The 17,232-nt window shown below is 32.7% G+C and overlaps 1 protein-coding gene across 3 annotated transcripts in view; it reads left to right on the top strand.

Moving 5' to 3' along the window:
- The window catches only part of LOC126745868 (uncharacterized MFS-type transporter C09D4.1-like), a 55,384-nt gene that overhangs the window by 32,922 nt on the left and 5,230 nt on the right, over positions 1 to 17,232 (top strand). For all 3 annotated transcript variants that reach the window (XM_050453899.1, XM_050453901.1, XM_050453900.1), the window contains exons 4-6: positions 821 to 959; positions 1,012 to 1,211; positions 1,272 to 1,375. In XM_050453899.1, coding sequence (XP_050309856.1) covers positions 821 to 959; positions 1,012 to 1,211; positions 1,272 to 1,375 — 443 coding nt within the window. The remainder of the gene's footprint in view (positions 1 to 820; positions 960 to 1,011; positions 1,212 to 1,271; positions 1,376 to 17,232) is intronic.

The raw sequence follows: 17,232 nt of genomic DNA, 5'->3' as shown, positions 1-17,232 counted from the left end.
TTATTATTATTCTTATTATTATTATTATTATTATTATTATTATTATTATTATTATTATTATTATTATTATTATTATTATTATTATTATTATTATTATTATTATTATTATTATTATTATTATTATTATTATTATTATTATTACAGTAGTGCCTTTTGTTAGGTGGCACATGTTTTTAAGTGCTATTGCCAAGTACCTTAATATTAGTTTGTTCCAATTGAGAACTGCTAGGTCTGATAGTGCTGGTAAGTTGATATATAATAATATGGTGGACAATTATTTAACAATCCGTGCTTAAGTGAGTCATCCAATCCTCCAAGAGACCACACAAAAACAAAACAAAAGTAAAAATTCCAAGTCAGGGTCTCAATAAACGTATATATAATTTTTTTAAAGCTACACGTGTTTCGCTCCTATTTCGGAGCATCATCAGGCACTACACCTATACAGGTCACATTACAACTAACAACAAATCAAAAGCTAGGTTAGGTTAACAATATTCACCGTAGATAAAAATAAACGTATGATTTAATATTGTGTAGCGTTTTTGCTTGAAGAGTTCGGATTCCCACAGGAGCAATAATTACTCGTACTTTGCCAATAAATTTGTGGCTTTGCATTCTATAGATAGTTGCTCAGAACTCTAATTTTGCCTCGAAGATTTTAGACGTCCTTTTTCCAGGCAGGGATCTGATTTTCGGCATTTGCCTGGTTCCTGGTATACATATATCCTTTGCCCATTTTGTTCAATGGCTTATTAAATTATAACAGATAGCCATAAAAAAATGTATACCTATAAAAAAATTAAATTTAACTTTACAGATTGGTATTGCGTTGGGATTTGTGATTCCTCCAATGATCGTAGTCGGAGGAGAAACCGCTGAAGTGACTAAACAACTTTATATACTTTTTATTGGGGTGGCTATATTTACCTCCATAATTTTGGTCCTTGTCGTCATTTGTAAGTTAACATCTAGTAATTCTTAATTTGGTATTATACTTGATTTTTATAGTTTTTAAGAACGGACCTCCAACTCCACCATCTTATTCGGCCCAACAACAAGAAGAAGATGAAGTGAACTTTATGGAATCTCTAAAGCGTTTGATTAAGAATCGAAGTTTTATGTTGCTCTTAAATGCCTATGGGATTAACGTGGGAGTCTTTTACGCGATTTCCACTTTATTAAGTGAAATTATTTTAAAATATTACGAGGTAGGAGAAAAATTCAAATTTTTAAAAAAACTTTTCTTTACCTTCATGGTATTATTTAAGGGTCATGACCAAGATGCTGGACGAATAGGATTAGTAATTACTATTGCTGGTTTGGTTGGATCAGTCTGCTGTGGCTATGTATTGGATCGTTTTCGTAAGTTCAAGTAAGTGCAATATACTACGGTATTCCGACTATTTTTCGACTAGTTTATCTCTGTACTTTTTTTATGTTGATAAAAGCATCTGTTACTAGAATTAGATTTTACAATAACTATTTTCACATTAAGACCAACTAACCATGTACAGATTTCTTAGCTTATAATATTTTTAATACTTGGGTTAATAGAGGTTTGAGACTTTTTATTACCTGCTAACTTCCAATTATTCATAATTTATCATCATCAAACAGCTACATAGTCGTCGACTACTGGACATAAGCTTCCAATAAATATTTTCATCTCTCTCTATCCCGTGTTGCATTCATCCAATTTGTGTAAATGCGTTTCAGTTTGTCCGACCATATAGTGATCGGTCTGCCTCTGCTGCAAAGTGCATGATCTCTAGATCTCTAGATACCCCTAACTTGGGTCTCTATTCTTTCCATGGTTCTCTGTACCACTCTTATTTTGTTTACAGTTTTACTTTGTTAGAATTACTGTTTCGGCTCCATATGTTAACACAGGATTAGATGAGACCTATTCTTTGACCAATTTCACAAGTTTTCATTGTTTCTCCCTAATTGAATTTCGTGACCCAGGTAATTAAAGGACCATACTTGCGAAATATTCAAGGCGATTATTTTAAAATTTTACTGGTGACTAGATTTCTCATAAATTTAATCTTGCTGAGCTTGATATTCAGCCCAACTTCTTTGGATGCTAGTTTCAGTTCGTTTAGCATCTCTTTTACTTCATCGAATTTGAAGCAAAGATGGTTCAGCTTCTTGATGTTAATACCGGTTTTAGTACGCTTAAAGATGTACTCCAAAAGGTTTTAGTGAATAATTTGATAGAGATGTTATCACCTTGCCATACACCTCGCTCCAGTTTGAGGTCAGGAGTATTTTCATGAAGTCTAATAACAGCACTCGCTTTCTTGTAAATATACTTCATAAGTTTGGTATAACGTTGGTCGATTCTACAATCCGCGAGGGCTTGGAGCATACTATGATGGTCCACTGTATCTAAACCTTTTTCGTAGTCTACACAAACTAGCACCAAAGGCTTATTCTACTCTAAGCATGCAACAAGCATTTTCACTGTGTGGAAGTGATCATTGGTGCCATAACTCTAAAGTGCCATAACTCTAAAGAGTCCTGCCTGTTCGCCTAATTAATAGAAATCAAATTTTATTGTTAGCCTTTTAGTGTTGATTCGTATGCCTATAGTTTTGTATTTGGGCTATAAACCTTTTTCATGCAGCAATATTATGATGGCCCATTTTTCAGGGTTTCACAGTATTTCAAGTTTGCACAGTATTTTTAGTAGTGCTTCTTCCATTTTAATATTTGCAATGTTAACTCATGCTTTTGTTAATTTCATCTAGTGTGATATCTGGGATATCCTCTGACACCTGGTTTTGTATTTTGGTAATGCCCTCCGATATTGTCATTTTCTTGTAGAGATCCACATGGAATTCTCTTACAATTTTTAGAATTTCTTTTTTATTAGTCGTGGTTGTTTTCCTCTATTACCTTGGTTATGTAGCCTTAACATAAGCCTTAACATAACACTAGCCCTTCGAATTGCTTTGAATATCTATTTGTTATTTTCTCTTAGCTACGTGGCGTTCCCCAAGTGTTTTTTCTAAACTTCTTCTTTTCTTCATCAGGTTTCTAGTATCACTGTTCAGCTTTTGTTTTTTCTCAGTTCTAGCCAATTTGCATTAATTAATTTTGCACTTTCTTCATTGCTGCTATTATCGATTTCCTTACTAGCTTCGACCTTTCTTTTCTTATATTTATTAAGATTCTTGCTCTGACTGCTCTGCTATCACTACCTATAGAGAAATTATTAATAACTATGACGTCTTGTACCATGTTTTTCGTGTTTGAAAATGTTAGGTCGATTTCGTTATTTCGCCAGGGCTAGCCCACCATGTTTTTAAAGAAGCTGCTCATCGCATATAAGTTGTTTTGTTACATGAACTTACTAATTAAATGTCCTCTGCTGTTTCTTATTCCAAACCCATTATCTCCCAGCGAGGTTTCGCAATCGCCTAGTTTTTGCCCAATGGTTTTTACCCAAAGGTTTTGCCATTTTTTAAAATATTTATTCTAATGCGGGTTTTACAGACATGACAATGTGTAAAACCCGCATAGAATTGTAATCTTAAAATGTTTAATATGCTGTGTTTTGCCTAATGAAAATTAAAGCGTTATTCTAATAAAAAATAAAATATCAACTCTGATAAAAATATAATAAAAAATCAGAAATAAAACTCTAATAAACAAACTTAACAACATATCATTTTTTAAATAAAAGGCTCAAATAAACCGCCTTGTTTCGCTAAACAAAAACTTAACCTATCGTAAAAGCTATTTCGCACCTCCAAAAGGGTTTCAGGTAAAATGGAATTGGCACCTTCGACAATACACGAACAACGTGTCGAATCAAGTTCTTGGGTACTGCAAACCATTTCTTCCCGCCGTTCTATATCCTGGACCACTTCAACAGGTGGTTCTTGACGTTTTGTGTGGCATTTTTTAAAATCTTGAAGACAAAAAGATGTCTCAAAATTTGTAACCATATTTAAAACTGTTTTTGCATAAGGAATCGGTCTATTCTCAAATGTCACTGAAAACAAATCTCTACATTGTACTGCCGAGTTGCCTCCATAAAACCATTTAATTAGTTGAAGGGGTATAAACAGCCATAGTGAAAAAAACACGAAATTAACGCTCATTAATGCAACGTGCAGTAACACAGCAAAGTGAGGACTGCTGACTCCCGGTTCAAAAAAAAAAAACGAAAAATTCCGCCGCCTGCAAGCCGCAACCAAGCGGTGTTGCTATTATTTTGGGTAATACGTAGCTCACGATAACACAATCTGTATATTATACAGTGTATCCAAAAAGTCTAGAAAAATACCTTTTACAGCTAAACGAATTACCTGGTTAAAAACACTAGGAGACGTCAATTTTCTTTTATTTTTTTGTATGTTTTCAGACTTCTGAAAATATACAGGGTTGGTCAAGAAGACTGAGCAGGTGTCCACTTTAATATTTTAAATAGAACACCCAATTTATTAATGCATTTTTGGACTGTTTTGAAAATATCAACAATTAGGAACCAACATTTTTAAAAACTTTATCCGGCTTTAAAATCTATATTATTTAACTATTGGTAATTTTTTGTGTCACAGGTGGCAAGCGGGACACTTTGACTTTGATTAATCTATTTGACGTCTTCGCTAAATTCAATATTATCCGAAATGGCTCAATTATAGAATGAAAAAAATTACATTAATAAGTAGACGAAGCTGACCAAATTACACAAAAAATTATTTGAAACGTTATTAACAAATTTTATTTCAACATTTGCGTATTGTCAAGAAGTGCGAGGAAAGCATTTTGGACATTCAATTAAATAGGTATTTAAATAGTTTTCCTTTGCACCAAAGTTTTTATTATAATATCTTTATTAAAAAAGGGCGTTATTTGCTTGAAATTTCGAAATTAGATTTTTTTAAATTTAAGCTTAAGTTAAATCTAAAGTTATTGTTAAACGACAGATTATGAAAAACTAAGATAGAAAAGTTCTTAAATTTCTTAGTTAAATTTCTGCAAGTTAAATTATTTAGATTTTAAAGCCTGGTAAAGATTTTAAAAATGTTGATTTTGAATTATTAATATTTCGAAAACAGTTGAAGATTGGTATAGGGAGTTGCACATGAAATGTGTTTAGAATTTATCATAGAATCTAAAAATGCATTAATAAATAGGGTGTTTCATTTAAAATAATACATTTGACAGCTGCCCAGTCTTCTTGACGCACTCTGCTTATTTTTAAGAAATCTAAAAACATGCAAAAAAATAAAAAGGAAATAAGTCAGTGTCAGCCTGGTAATTCGTTTACCTGTAAAAGATATTTTTCCAGACTTTTTGGACACACTGTAGATTCATAATTAGTGAAGGTAAGGAAGTGTAAGGAAGACGGTGTTATTATGCGTTTGCCACAGTTGGGTGTAGAAGCATAGTTGATTTTTAGACCGGAAAATGTTGCCTCCTGGTTCCATATTGTTCTTTTGAGATACCGAATCTGTTACCTATAAATCGCAGGTTTTCTATATAGCTAAAAAGCCTATGCTACAATCTCGAGATTTTTGCGTTCACAATCTCTCTCAAATTTCTCTGCCCGCATGAATGCAGCCAGAGAAACGATCTCTCTTTATTTTAAGAAGGAACTGGCTATTTTAAGATTAAAATCGTAGATGGAGTGGTCAGGTAAGTGAAGTAAATCTGCAAAGACATCAAAATTTTGTTACAATTCCTTATCGTTATTTTGTATATAACACGTATTGAACCCGTATAGGGTAATAGCCAAACACAACGTAGGTAAAAAATTTAAATAAAATTTCAGTATCGGTTTAGCAGTCGTACAGAGTAGACGTCTATACTCGTAGGAGGCGCCGGTGCTCAGTTTTGTTTTGTTTTGATTCGTTTTGATTTAATTTAAATTTTTTTGATCTAGTGTTGCATGTTTACATTAACGTGCTATATTTTCGCGGTACAAGTGTTTCCCAAAAAACTAATTAAGTTCCTGCATCAGTAAATGTTTTTGTTTTATAAACAGTTCCTGTTTTGACTAAATTTAAAATTACCTAGCTACCTGATTGATCATTAACCGTAGGACGTGCAATTGTATGTTTTGTTGTACGTTTGTTTCCTGCGTTGGGTTTAAGTTCAAGTTACTGTTTACTTGCAGTTCCTGTTTTTACCATTAATATTTATTTCAATTTAATAATATTTCCTTATAATCTAAAATGAATCGCAGTTTCAAATGTTGTCAGAGGAGGGATTTTCTAAATTATTGCTGCATATCTTGTATTTCAATGTTCCACCCAAGTTGTCTGGAAAGAAATTCTGATGCCATAAATCTGAGAGGCTACAGGATTTTATGCTCACAAAGATGTCAAGATGATTTTAATGAAAGAGATCAGGAAGGAAAATTAATCAGCAAAAGATTTATGATTTGTTGACAGAATTGAAAGAAAAGGATAGACATATAGAGAGAATGAGAAGAAACAGCATGGTTTTTTGAAGATAAAGTGTCGGAGGCCGAAAAGAAGTTTTCCTCATTCCTGGAAAATCTGCATAAACGGAATGAAGAACTTAAAGTTGAATTGGAAAACTTAAAAATTAAAGAAGGTGAATTGTTGGCATTACTGAAAGTGAGTGAAAGGGCAAGTCTTAAGTTCAATTCACAAATTAGCGAGCTAAATATCCCAAATAAAAATTTAATAGTAACGATAAAAACATTAGAAAATGAGTCTTCAACCTATAAGACTGAAATAAACTTGCTACAAAAAGACGTAAACGACTTAACTAACTTAAATAAGAAGATGTTAGACTCCGTAAAGGTGTTGGAGGTTGAAAAAGATACCTGTTATTCCTACATTTGTGCATTGAAGGAACAGTTACAGATATCTAAATCTGTTGTTTATAATCTTCCAACACAGCTACCAACTAGGCCAAATACACCTGACGATAGTCGACCTCGGCTTCTTTTTGTTGGTGGTAATTGTAGCAGAGTGTTCCTAAAACATTTACGTTTAAAGTTTGAAGCTTACTACAAGGTCCAGTGTTTCCTGAAGCCGGGCAGTTCAAACAGTGAAGTGATTAGGACAACATCAAATTTAGTTAAGGACTTTACGAAAGAAGATTTTTTAATAGTAATGTTAAATGGAATTTGTTCTTCATCTGATGTTTTAAAAAATTTAATTCAAAATCATGTTAATACAAACACTTTAGTGATGAGACCATAATATTATCTATAATAGTAATAAGGCCCTATCGTACTTTTCATGCAAATAATATTAATCTGTATGGGATTTTAGAGTCTAATCACGCCAGTAACTTTGGTCCAGACTTGGCATCATTATTACATGCACATATTTTCAAATATTTTAAAATTAATATTTCATCGAATAAATTGTCTTTGAATCATCAAATTAATGAGTCTGAACTGATTACTGATCGTGAATTAAATTATTCTTTTTTATAGACATATCCACGAAGGTTGAATCTCATTCAGGTTCATATTCTACTAGTAAGATTAAAATTAGCTCTTCGAAAAGCTTAAGTATCTTTATTCTTAATATACAATCCCTAAAAAACAAGATGGATGAGCTTCATCTTTTACTGGACACATGTAATTTTCCTGATATTGTACTTCTGACTGAGCACTGGTTGAGGCCTAGTGAATGTTTTTAATATCTGATTATGTTCCTATATCAAATTTTTGTCATCAACAATCTATACATGGAGGAATCATGATCTTGGCTAGACAAACAATTGAAACGATTTTTTGTATTATTGATAAGTATGATAATCTTTTGTTAGAGAATGTTTTTGAATTCTTTCTTTCTTTTTGTAAGCGTTTTAATTTATATATTCTTTATGTTTATAGGCCACCTACAGGAGATATTGCTATGTTTCTGGACAAACTTGATTCTCTTTTATCCCAGTTGTCCCTACACTCTAAGGTTATGTTGGCTGGTGACTTTAATATCAACTACACTGATGAAACCTTGCCACGTACTTCTTTTTTAAGTATTTTAAATTCTTACGATTTGAAAATGCACGTTCTTTCTCCCACACGAATAACTTATTCATCTGCAACTACAATTGACTATTTATGTACAAATTTTGATGACGTTTTATGCACAGTACTCTCATCTGGTATTTTCGACCATGAAGCTATTCTTGCTAAAATGCCATATAATACTGTATCATCTTCATCTCATTATATGGGAAGAATTTTCAGCAGGAGAAATTTCAATGCTTTTTCTGCTGCTACAGCTTCGGTAAATTGGAACGCACTTGAAACGGCTTCTGATCCACTTACTTTATTTTTTCAAGTTATGTGTGATAAGATCAATCAGTGCTTTCCTAAAATGAGGCTTAAAACTAAGAAACGAAAACCATGGGTTACAAGAGGCCTTAGAATTTCAGCTAAAAACCTCCGTTTTTTGACTAAATTGTGCAAATATACCACAAATGAAAATATCCTTGTATATCATCAGAAATACCGTAGTCTGTACAGAAATACAATTAAAGCAGCAAAATCTAATTATTATAGGGATCTCTTAAATATAAAGAGATAGCAAAGAGAGTGTTGGTCGATTATTAATGATTTTAGACATTGCCATAGAAAAGTATCTGAACCGGAGTTAAGACCTGACATTTTAAACGACTATTATTGTGATATACCTAATATCTTGCTCAAGGGCATTCGTAGTAACATTGATCCCTTACACTATCTTCAACAAGTGTCGGTTGAGCATGTTATAATTTTTTTTCTAAAGTGCAATAAAATGGAATGATGGTGGTGAAGCGATGAATGCCAAGTTAATCAAAAGAAAAGAAGTACTAAAAATAGTGAAAGGTTTATGGCCTTAAGAGGGTCTCCAAAAGTACAGATGCCCGGAGGAACTTAACCCCTCTTACCTGAAACGCCCAGAGAAGGAATCCTTCACAATGCTGCTAGCTCAAGCCGATGTGGGTTCTAGCTTCTTTCTCAACCAAATGAACCAAAATTTCTTAGGCAGTAACTACCCAAGAGTTACCCAACTAAATGTCAAAATCAGTATGGCGCCACCAAGTTTTGGATTTTATATAATCCCAAAGGACGCCCAATATTTATCAAAATTTATTTAGGCAAGTTCAAAACGAAACTTGGAAAACAAAATCAAAGTCAAATCAGTATACACTATTGTTTCCAAATTACCTATGATATTCCAACCTACTCAACTCAAGTGAAAAACAAATTAACAACAGAAAATAACAATTTATTTAAGTCTTGATTATCACAGAGAATTATGTTATGTTATTTATCGTTAAGAGGAATAATTATTTAAGTTGGTAATAAGGAACCACAACATCACACAAAAAATACACAATCAAAGTGTGGTTGTCAAAATAAAATAAATTATGTTACACCCAAACTTTGGGGAATGAAGCTTCAATTCAATTAAACTAATAACTTACATGGCCCGGTATATCCCGCCACAGACATTGACCTAAGCAAAAAAAAAAATAACAACCCTAACTGTTGAAGCTTCCCCACTTAAAAATTACCCTTTTATTAGTTTACTCTAATATTTACTAGCTAATCTGAGAAAATTTGACATCTTAGGAGTAGTCTGAAAATAAATAATATAACCCAAGTATATACTCGTAGTACTACGAAGCCGGCTGCGTCTTACCTCACAGGAGTCACTTGTCACATATATATGTACTCTTATCAGTAATATTCAATAATAAAATAGCATCGATTAAATAATGTCAATAAAATTTTAAATAAGCTTATGTATGTATCTCAACTCAAAAGATAAAAGTTGTGATAATAAAAATAAAATAAGTGAATAAAAAAAATGTTATGTTGTGTCACCTAGCTCCACACACAGCAGACTACTTCAGATTCGAGACTCTCCCAGACATCCAAATCCCAGTCAAAGAAAAAAAACTGCAGGCTTCCAAGCTTCACCTCTTCCACTTCACAATATGCCAAGGTCTGGTAGTGGTCTAGGTTAGACGTTAGCTCACAGTTGCTTAAAATCTCCTTCTAGATTAGAGCCAGTAGAGTACATAACCCCAAAACGAAAGCACCATGTGGCCTGAAGAAATCAGGTCCGTACAAAAAAAAATCCGTCCAAAATCCATGTTATGTAGCTTTGCTAATTAAATTGTCCCCTGCCAATGCCAATCAGAACCGCTATTTTGCCGATGTTCGAGGGCACGTGAAAAATTATTAGGTTTTAAATCGCCATAAAGGCCAGTAAATTCAACAAAACAACAAATTATAGCATTACGCCCAAAAAGTTGATTTACTATCACCACATTTAGTCAATTATATCCCCATATGGGTAAAATTCACACGAATTTCAAAAAGAACTAAAGCACTCTTCACTTCATGACGGCGGTCTGGGAAAAGGGACGACCGCAGAGGTCAAACCCGTATTTAAGCAATCACGCACAAAGTGTATTGCCAATCGAAATATATAACAAAATAACTTAACTTTTTTTATAAGTACCATAAAACCTTTTATAAAAAAATAAATAACAAAATTTGTGGCCCAAGGAAGTTGGCAATGAAAATATGTGTCACTATGACAATCAATTTCGATTTTGCCTAGATCAGCAACTTCTTGCTATCTTCCAAGAAAAGTAATATTTACATTAGATAAAAAGAGACAAAAATTAGATAGGTCAGTCCGAGTAAAATCAACCAGCATATCTGGTATGGTCAAGCCAAAATCAGATATTGTACTATGAACAGTACAACATACACAATAATTGTACATGCCCAATTAATCATTATTCGTTATAAAATAATTAAATAAAGTATGGAATAAGCAATATGGGATATAATTTAAATTCTAAAATATTTCTTTAGTCCAGAACCGGGTTTTATAAGAGTATAAATAAAATTTCATTAACAACCAGTACAATATGAAGCTGAAATGTACAAAACTAAATGTGTCCTTAAAAAAAAGAATACTGTAATTTGAAATGGCTAGAGAACAGAACTATGGGTTACTTGGGAGGCTATTACAGAGAGGGCATTACTAGTATCAATCATTAATATTTGTAAAATATCTATTTTGAAAATATAACTGTAATCAGTGCTTTTAATAAAGAGTATAAAATGCCAATTTTAACCTGTAACAGCTACCCTCTTTTTCCCCCAAAAAAAATTTTTTCTAAAATTTTTTTTTTTTAAATACTAATTTATAGGTGTATAGCCAATTAAGAAAATAATTACACTACCATCCAAATTAAATTTAATTATCTATTGAGTTAAGTAATAGGCAATGAAAATAAAAAAAATAAATTAAATAGGTAGCTAGTTTCCAACTTCATCATAAAAAGGTTTAAGATCTTGCACATGCCAATTTCCTTTTGATTTCCCATGCATATCCTCAAGTTCATAAATGCAGTAACCCACTTTATTTTTTACCCTAAAAGGACCTTCAAAATTACCTGCCAACTTAGCAGTAAAATAGTTCCCTGCATCTGACAACGCATACAATCTTTTCGAAACTAAATCACCAATATTGAATTCTACATTTCGACGTCTTAAGTTATATTGATCCCTAGATTTCTGGCCTGCTTGTAATAATTTTTTCGATACAAATTCCCTTAGCTTCCCTAAAGATTCAACCCTTTTAATGGAATTCCCCTGAGATTGATCAGAAACTATATTTTGGTTAACGTCCCTATATTGAAAAAATTCTGATGCATGCAAAATCATTTCAGTACCATAATTAATAAAGTAAGGCGTTTTACTTGTAACTTCATGAGTTGCTGTATTAATTGCACAAGCTAAAGCTGCTAGGTTTTCATCCCATATTCTATGATTTTCCGAAGCAAAAGCAGTTAACATGGATTTTAGTACTCTATTGACTCTCTCTGTAACATTAGGAGAAGGATGATAATTGGGATTATACATGATTTTAGATCCATATTTTTTTGCTAAATTTTGAAATTCTTTGCTCTTAAACTGTACCCCATTGTCACACCTAATAACCTCTGGAACTCCATGAAAAAGAAAAATATGTTCCTCAAGAATATTGCATATTTTAGCAGAATTAGCCTTCCTAATGGCAAAGAAACGATTAAATTTACTAAATACATCAGTGACCACAAATATATACATATTGCCACGTTTACTCTTAGGCAAAGGACCAAATAAATCCATACTCACAACCTGCCAACAATGTTTAGGGACCAAATTAGAAACCATTAAGCCTGCTGGCTTCTTTTGTTCAGGTTTGATTTTCTGACAAGTAACACAATGTCTCACAAACCTTACCACGGTCGACGTCATCCCTGGCCAATAATACAATCTGCCTATCTTGGCATAAGTCTTATAGACATCTAAATGACCTCCTAAAGGCGAGCAGTGGCAGCTTGCAAAAACCTCGTGTCTCCTATCCTTAGGAATAACTAATTTCCAATAGTCAGCAGCGTCACGTAAATCTGGGTAATCTAACCTCACATATTTATAAATCTTGTCCTCACTAACTCTCCAAAGAGGAAAATCTAATGGATTTTTGACAATTCTATCTCTCAATTTAATATACCAAGAATCACTAGTTTTATGAAAATCATGGTTGGAGAACTGAACAGAATCACAATTTACCGGGACATTCCTCGATAAAGCATCCGCTACTACATTATCGCGCCCTTTCCTATGAATTATTTTATAGTCGAATTGCTGCAGCCTTAAAGCCCATCTCCCCAATCTACCTTGAGGATTTTTAAGATTATCCAGCCACTGTAAACTATGATGATCACAAATAACCGAAAACTTAGCACCTTCCAAATAACATCTTAATTTTTCTATACCAAATAGGACTGCTAGAAGTTCTCGCTCAGTAGCTGAATACAACTTTTCCTGTCGAGTCAAGGTACGAGATATATAACAAATTACATTTTCACGCCCATCATAAATTTGATATAAAACAGCGCCAACCCCATATCCTGAGGCATCTGTTTGCAAAACGAAGTCATATTCGAACCTAGGGCAAGTTAAAATAGGTGCTGAAATCAAGGAATTTTTAACTTTTTGAAAAGCTTCATCACATTTTACATCCCAATAAAATTTAGTTCCCTTTCTTAAAAGTTTGGTAAATGGTGCAATTATATCAGAAAAGGTAGGAATAAATCGACGATACCAAGAGAGCATACCAATAATTCTACGAACTTCTGTCACTGATTTTGGAGTCAGCATGTTAGTAATGGCTTCGACTTTGGAAGGATCCACAGAAATTCCATGACGATTTACTACATAACCCAAATATCTTAACTCGGCTCTACAAAATTTACTTTTTTCCTTATTAAGTGTAAGACCGGCCTCCTCCAAACACTGAAAAACATCTTTTAGAAGCTGTAAATGGCTCTTAAAATCTGGGCTTATTAGAATAATATCATCGATATATCTAAACACTGAATTCTGAAACTTGGGACCGAGGATGGTGTCGATCAACCTTTGGAAGGTTGCAGGGGCATTATGTAATCCAAATGGAAGTCTACGGAACTGAAATAAACCACGTCCAGGAACGGTAAATGCAGTATACTGCTTACTATTTTCCTCCAATTCAACCTGCCAATAAGCACTCCTCAAATCCAAAGAACTAAGATATTTGGCTCCGCCCAACTTATCCAAAATGGCTGAAATGTAGGGAAGTGGATATGCACAACGCTCGGATACAGCATTTAATTTTCTAAAATCAACGCAGAATCTCATTTTGCCATCACTTTTAGGCACCAGATGAACCGGAGAGGACCAAGCTGAAGTAGATGGTTCGATGACTCCCAACTCCAACATCTTGTCAACCTCCTCATCAATGAGTTTCTGTTTGAAAGGTGATACAGGATAATACCTTTGCTTAATAGGCTCACTATTAGTGGTTATCTTATGTTTAACAACTGAAGTGCATCCCAGCCTATCCCCAATCTTTTGAAAGTAAGATGAAACTAATTTATCCAAAGCCAAATGTTCTTCTGCAGATAAATCTGCTTCACACTGAATCAAGGAAATTTCAGAATTTAAAGGTTCTTCAGAAAAATGCCATTCACCTCGACGCATGTCAGGAACAATACCCAAGTTTTTCCAGAAATCAATACCCAAAACCAACTCATGACGAATTTCTGGGACTATAAAAATGTCAATAACCCTAATAACTCCTTTTACACTTACAGGCACGCTAACAACGCCTATACATTCACACGACATATTATTAGCTATTGTACAAGATGTTCTCCTATTAATGTCCAAAGTAACTCCCAATATTTTCAATTTTTCCCAACCAGAACTACCCATAAAAGTCCTATTTGCACCTGAATCCAAAAGACCATAAAATTTAGACCCAAAAATTTCTACTGATAAATAAGGACATTCCCCTGGACCTACATGTGCTAATACATAGTCAAGTACAATTTTATTTTTACAATCCATGGTCGAATCAAAACCAGAAGCAAACCCTCGACCTAAGATTGGCTTCTCGAGTCGTTTCCCTGATTATTATGTCTATTACAATTTGGACAGTTTATTTTAGTAAAGTTATCTTTTCCACAGCCAAAACATTTTTTAATTTTTGATGTACAATTTTTAGCAAAATGATTTGGTTGGTCACATTTAAAACAAAGTTTTACTCCAGAATTAGCATTACCAAAATTATTGTTATTTTTGTTGCCAGAATTCTGATAATTTAGACCACTAGGACCTGTTTTAAAATAACTGTTCTTAAAATTATTAGAATTAAAATTTCTGTTTTGACCATAACGATCTGAACCTTGGAATTTATTGTTGTTACTAGATCTTTGATTAAAATTTTGATTTTGTCCTGGCCTATTTTGATTATTAATATTATTATTATTTGCAAATCTATTTGTATTAAGAAAAGAACTCTGATTTGAATGAGGTATATTCTGGTTATAATTACTTGAACATCTGTTATTATTATTGTTGGAATTTTGAAAATTTGAGTTTATTGATTCACAATTATTCAGATTGTCAAATTCTGTACTATTAAGTTTACTACTTATTTTAAAATTTTCTAAACTTGTCCTATTATATTGATAATCTAAATCAGGTTCCAGTGACAAATTGCCCTTCTTAGGTGGTTTAAAATCCTCTACCCTTAACCGAGTCTCCTCTAACTTTCTACACAATTCAATAAGTTCAAAAGGTGTATTTATTTCATGCAAAGTTAATCTTTCCTGATAAAAAGGTAAAATGTTTGATCTTAAGACTCTTAATCTTAACTGATCACCAACTGGAGTAGGCATTCTATCAAAAAGTTGAGACATAGCTGCAACATAAATACCAATCGGTTCATCACTACCCTGAGTTCTTTCTAAAATTTGTTTCCATAATTTATCAGCAAAGTGTGGAGGTACAAATTCATCTTTCATTAATTTAATTAAAGAGTCCCAATCTGTTGCATATCTAGATATTAAGTGATAATAATTTAAAGCTTGACAGTCAAAAAGATCAGAAGCTGAGTTGAAAAGTTCTGCCTTTGAAACACCCCTTGAAATAGATAGTTCTTCTACCCTCTGTAAAAATGCATTGAAGCTTAAACCTGACTTATTACCTGAAAATTTTAAATTCCATTTAAAAACTGGAACACTTTTGAAATAAGATGTAGATGGTTGCATATTGGTATTTATCGCAGTCATATTAACTTCATTTCGAGTAGGCGTAGAATTATCATGAATAGAAGTTCGAGTTGAATCTAATAAAGTATTTACTTCAAAATTATTATCTGAGGGTGGATCAATGTTAGAGTCTGAAAGAAGTCTTATTTTATTTTCATACTCAGAAACTAATGTTGTAAGTTCAAGAAGTAAAGAGGACCTTTTTGAAGCCACCTCTTTATCAGTGTCTGTAATCCTATTTATTCTGCCAGTTAAATGAGCAAATTTTGTTTCTATTTTCAAATGTTGTGTAGTTGTGCCAGGAAAAGATGAAATTGAATCTTTTAACTCAGTAAGTTTATTTGCACAAATCGGAATTTCGATATCAGGGTCAAGAGTTGCTGAGCTTTGAACTGAATTGCCTGATTTTTCTAATTGTAAAAGGGAACGCAAACATTTACGCAAGGAATCTGCTGTACCAGAAGGGTCAATACCTCTAACTTTAACTTCATATTCCAGCTCATCCTTTTGCAATCTTTCTATTGTAATCTTATACATGTTGTACTAAAAAAAAATTGACAAAAATCAAAAACAAATATATATGTACTATATGAATAGATAGGTCAAAATTAATAGGTTACCAAAATCAACTCCTATATTTTCCTGTAAAAATTCACCAAAAATTAAATAGAAGATTTTTATCCTATTCCAAATCCAAATATCATTTGAACACCTGTCCTAAAATTTCACGTTAACCTTTAAAAAAAATTCAAATCCAAAATATGAATATTAAAGTCCAATCCAGTGAAAGAAGAAAAAAAAATTACAGGTTAAAATTGGCATTTTATACTCTTTATTAAAAGCACTGATTACAGTTATATTTTCAAAATAGATATTTTACAAATATTAATGATTGATACTAGTAATGCCCTCTCTGTAATAGCCTCCCAAGTAACCCATAGTTCTGTTCTCTAGCCATTTCAAATTACAGTATTCTTTTTTTTAAGGACACATTTAGTTTTGTACATTTCAGCTTCATATTGTACTGGTTGTTAATGAAATTTTATTTATACTCTTATAAAACCCGGTTCTGGACTAAAGAAATATTTTAGAATTTAAATTATATCCCATATTGCTTATTCCATACTTTATTTAATTATTTTATAACGAATAATGATTAATTGGGCATGTACAATTATTGTGTATGTTGTACTGTTCATAGTACAATATCTGATTTTGGCTTGACCATACCAGATATGCTGGTTGATTTTACTCGGACTGACCTATCTAATTTTTGTCTCTTTTTATCTAATGTAAATATTACTTTTCTTGGAAGATAGCAAGAAGTTGCTGATCTAGGCAAAATCGAAATTGATTGTCATAGTGACACATATTTTCATTGCCAACTTCCTTGGGCCACAAATTTTGTTATTTATTTTTTTATAAAAGGTTTTATGGTACTTATAAAAAAAGTTAAGTTATTTTGTTATATATTTCGATTGGCAATACACTTTGTGCGTGATTGCTTAAATACGGGTTTGACCTCTGCGGTCGTCCCTTTTCCCAGACCGCCGTCATGAAGTGAAGAGTGCTTTAGTTCTTTTTGAAATTCGTGTGAATTTTACCCATATGGGGATATAATTGACTAAATGT

Source organism: Anthonomus grandis, chromosome 16 (genome assembly GCF_022605725.1).
Source record: "Anthonomus grandis grandis chromosome 16, icAntGran1.3, whole genome shotgun sequence".
NCBI classification, from domain to species: domain Eukaryota; kingdom Metazoa; phylum Arthropoda; class Insecta; order Coleoptera; family Curculionidae; genus Anthonomus; species Anthonomus grandis.
Note: the sequence above shows the minus strand (reverse complement) of the source record. Positions and strands in the feature narration are given on the sequence as shown.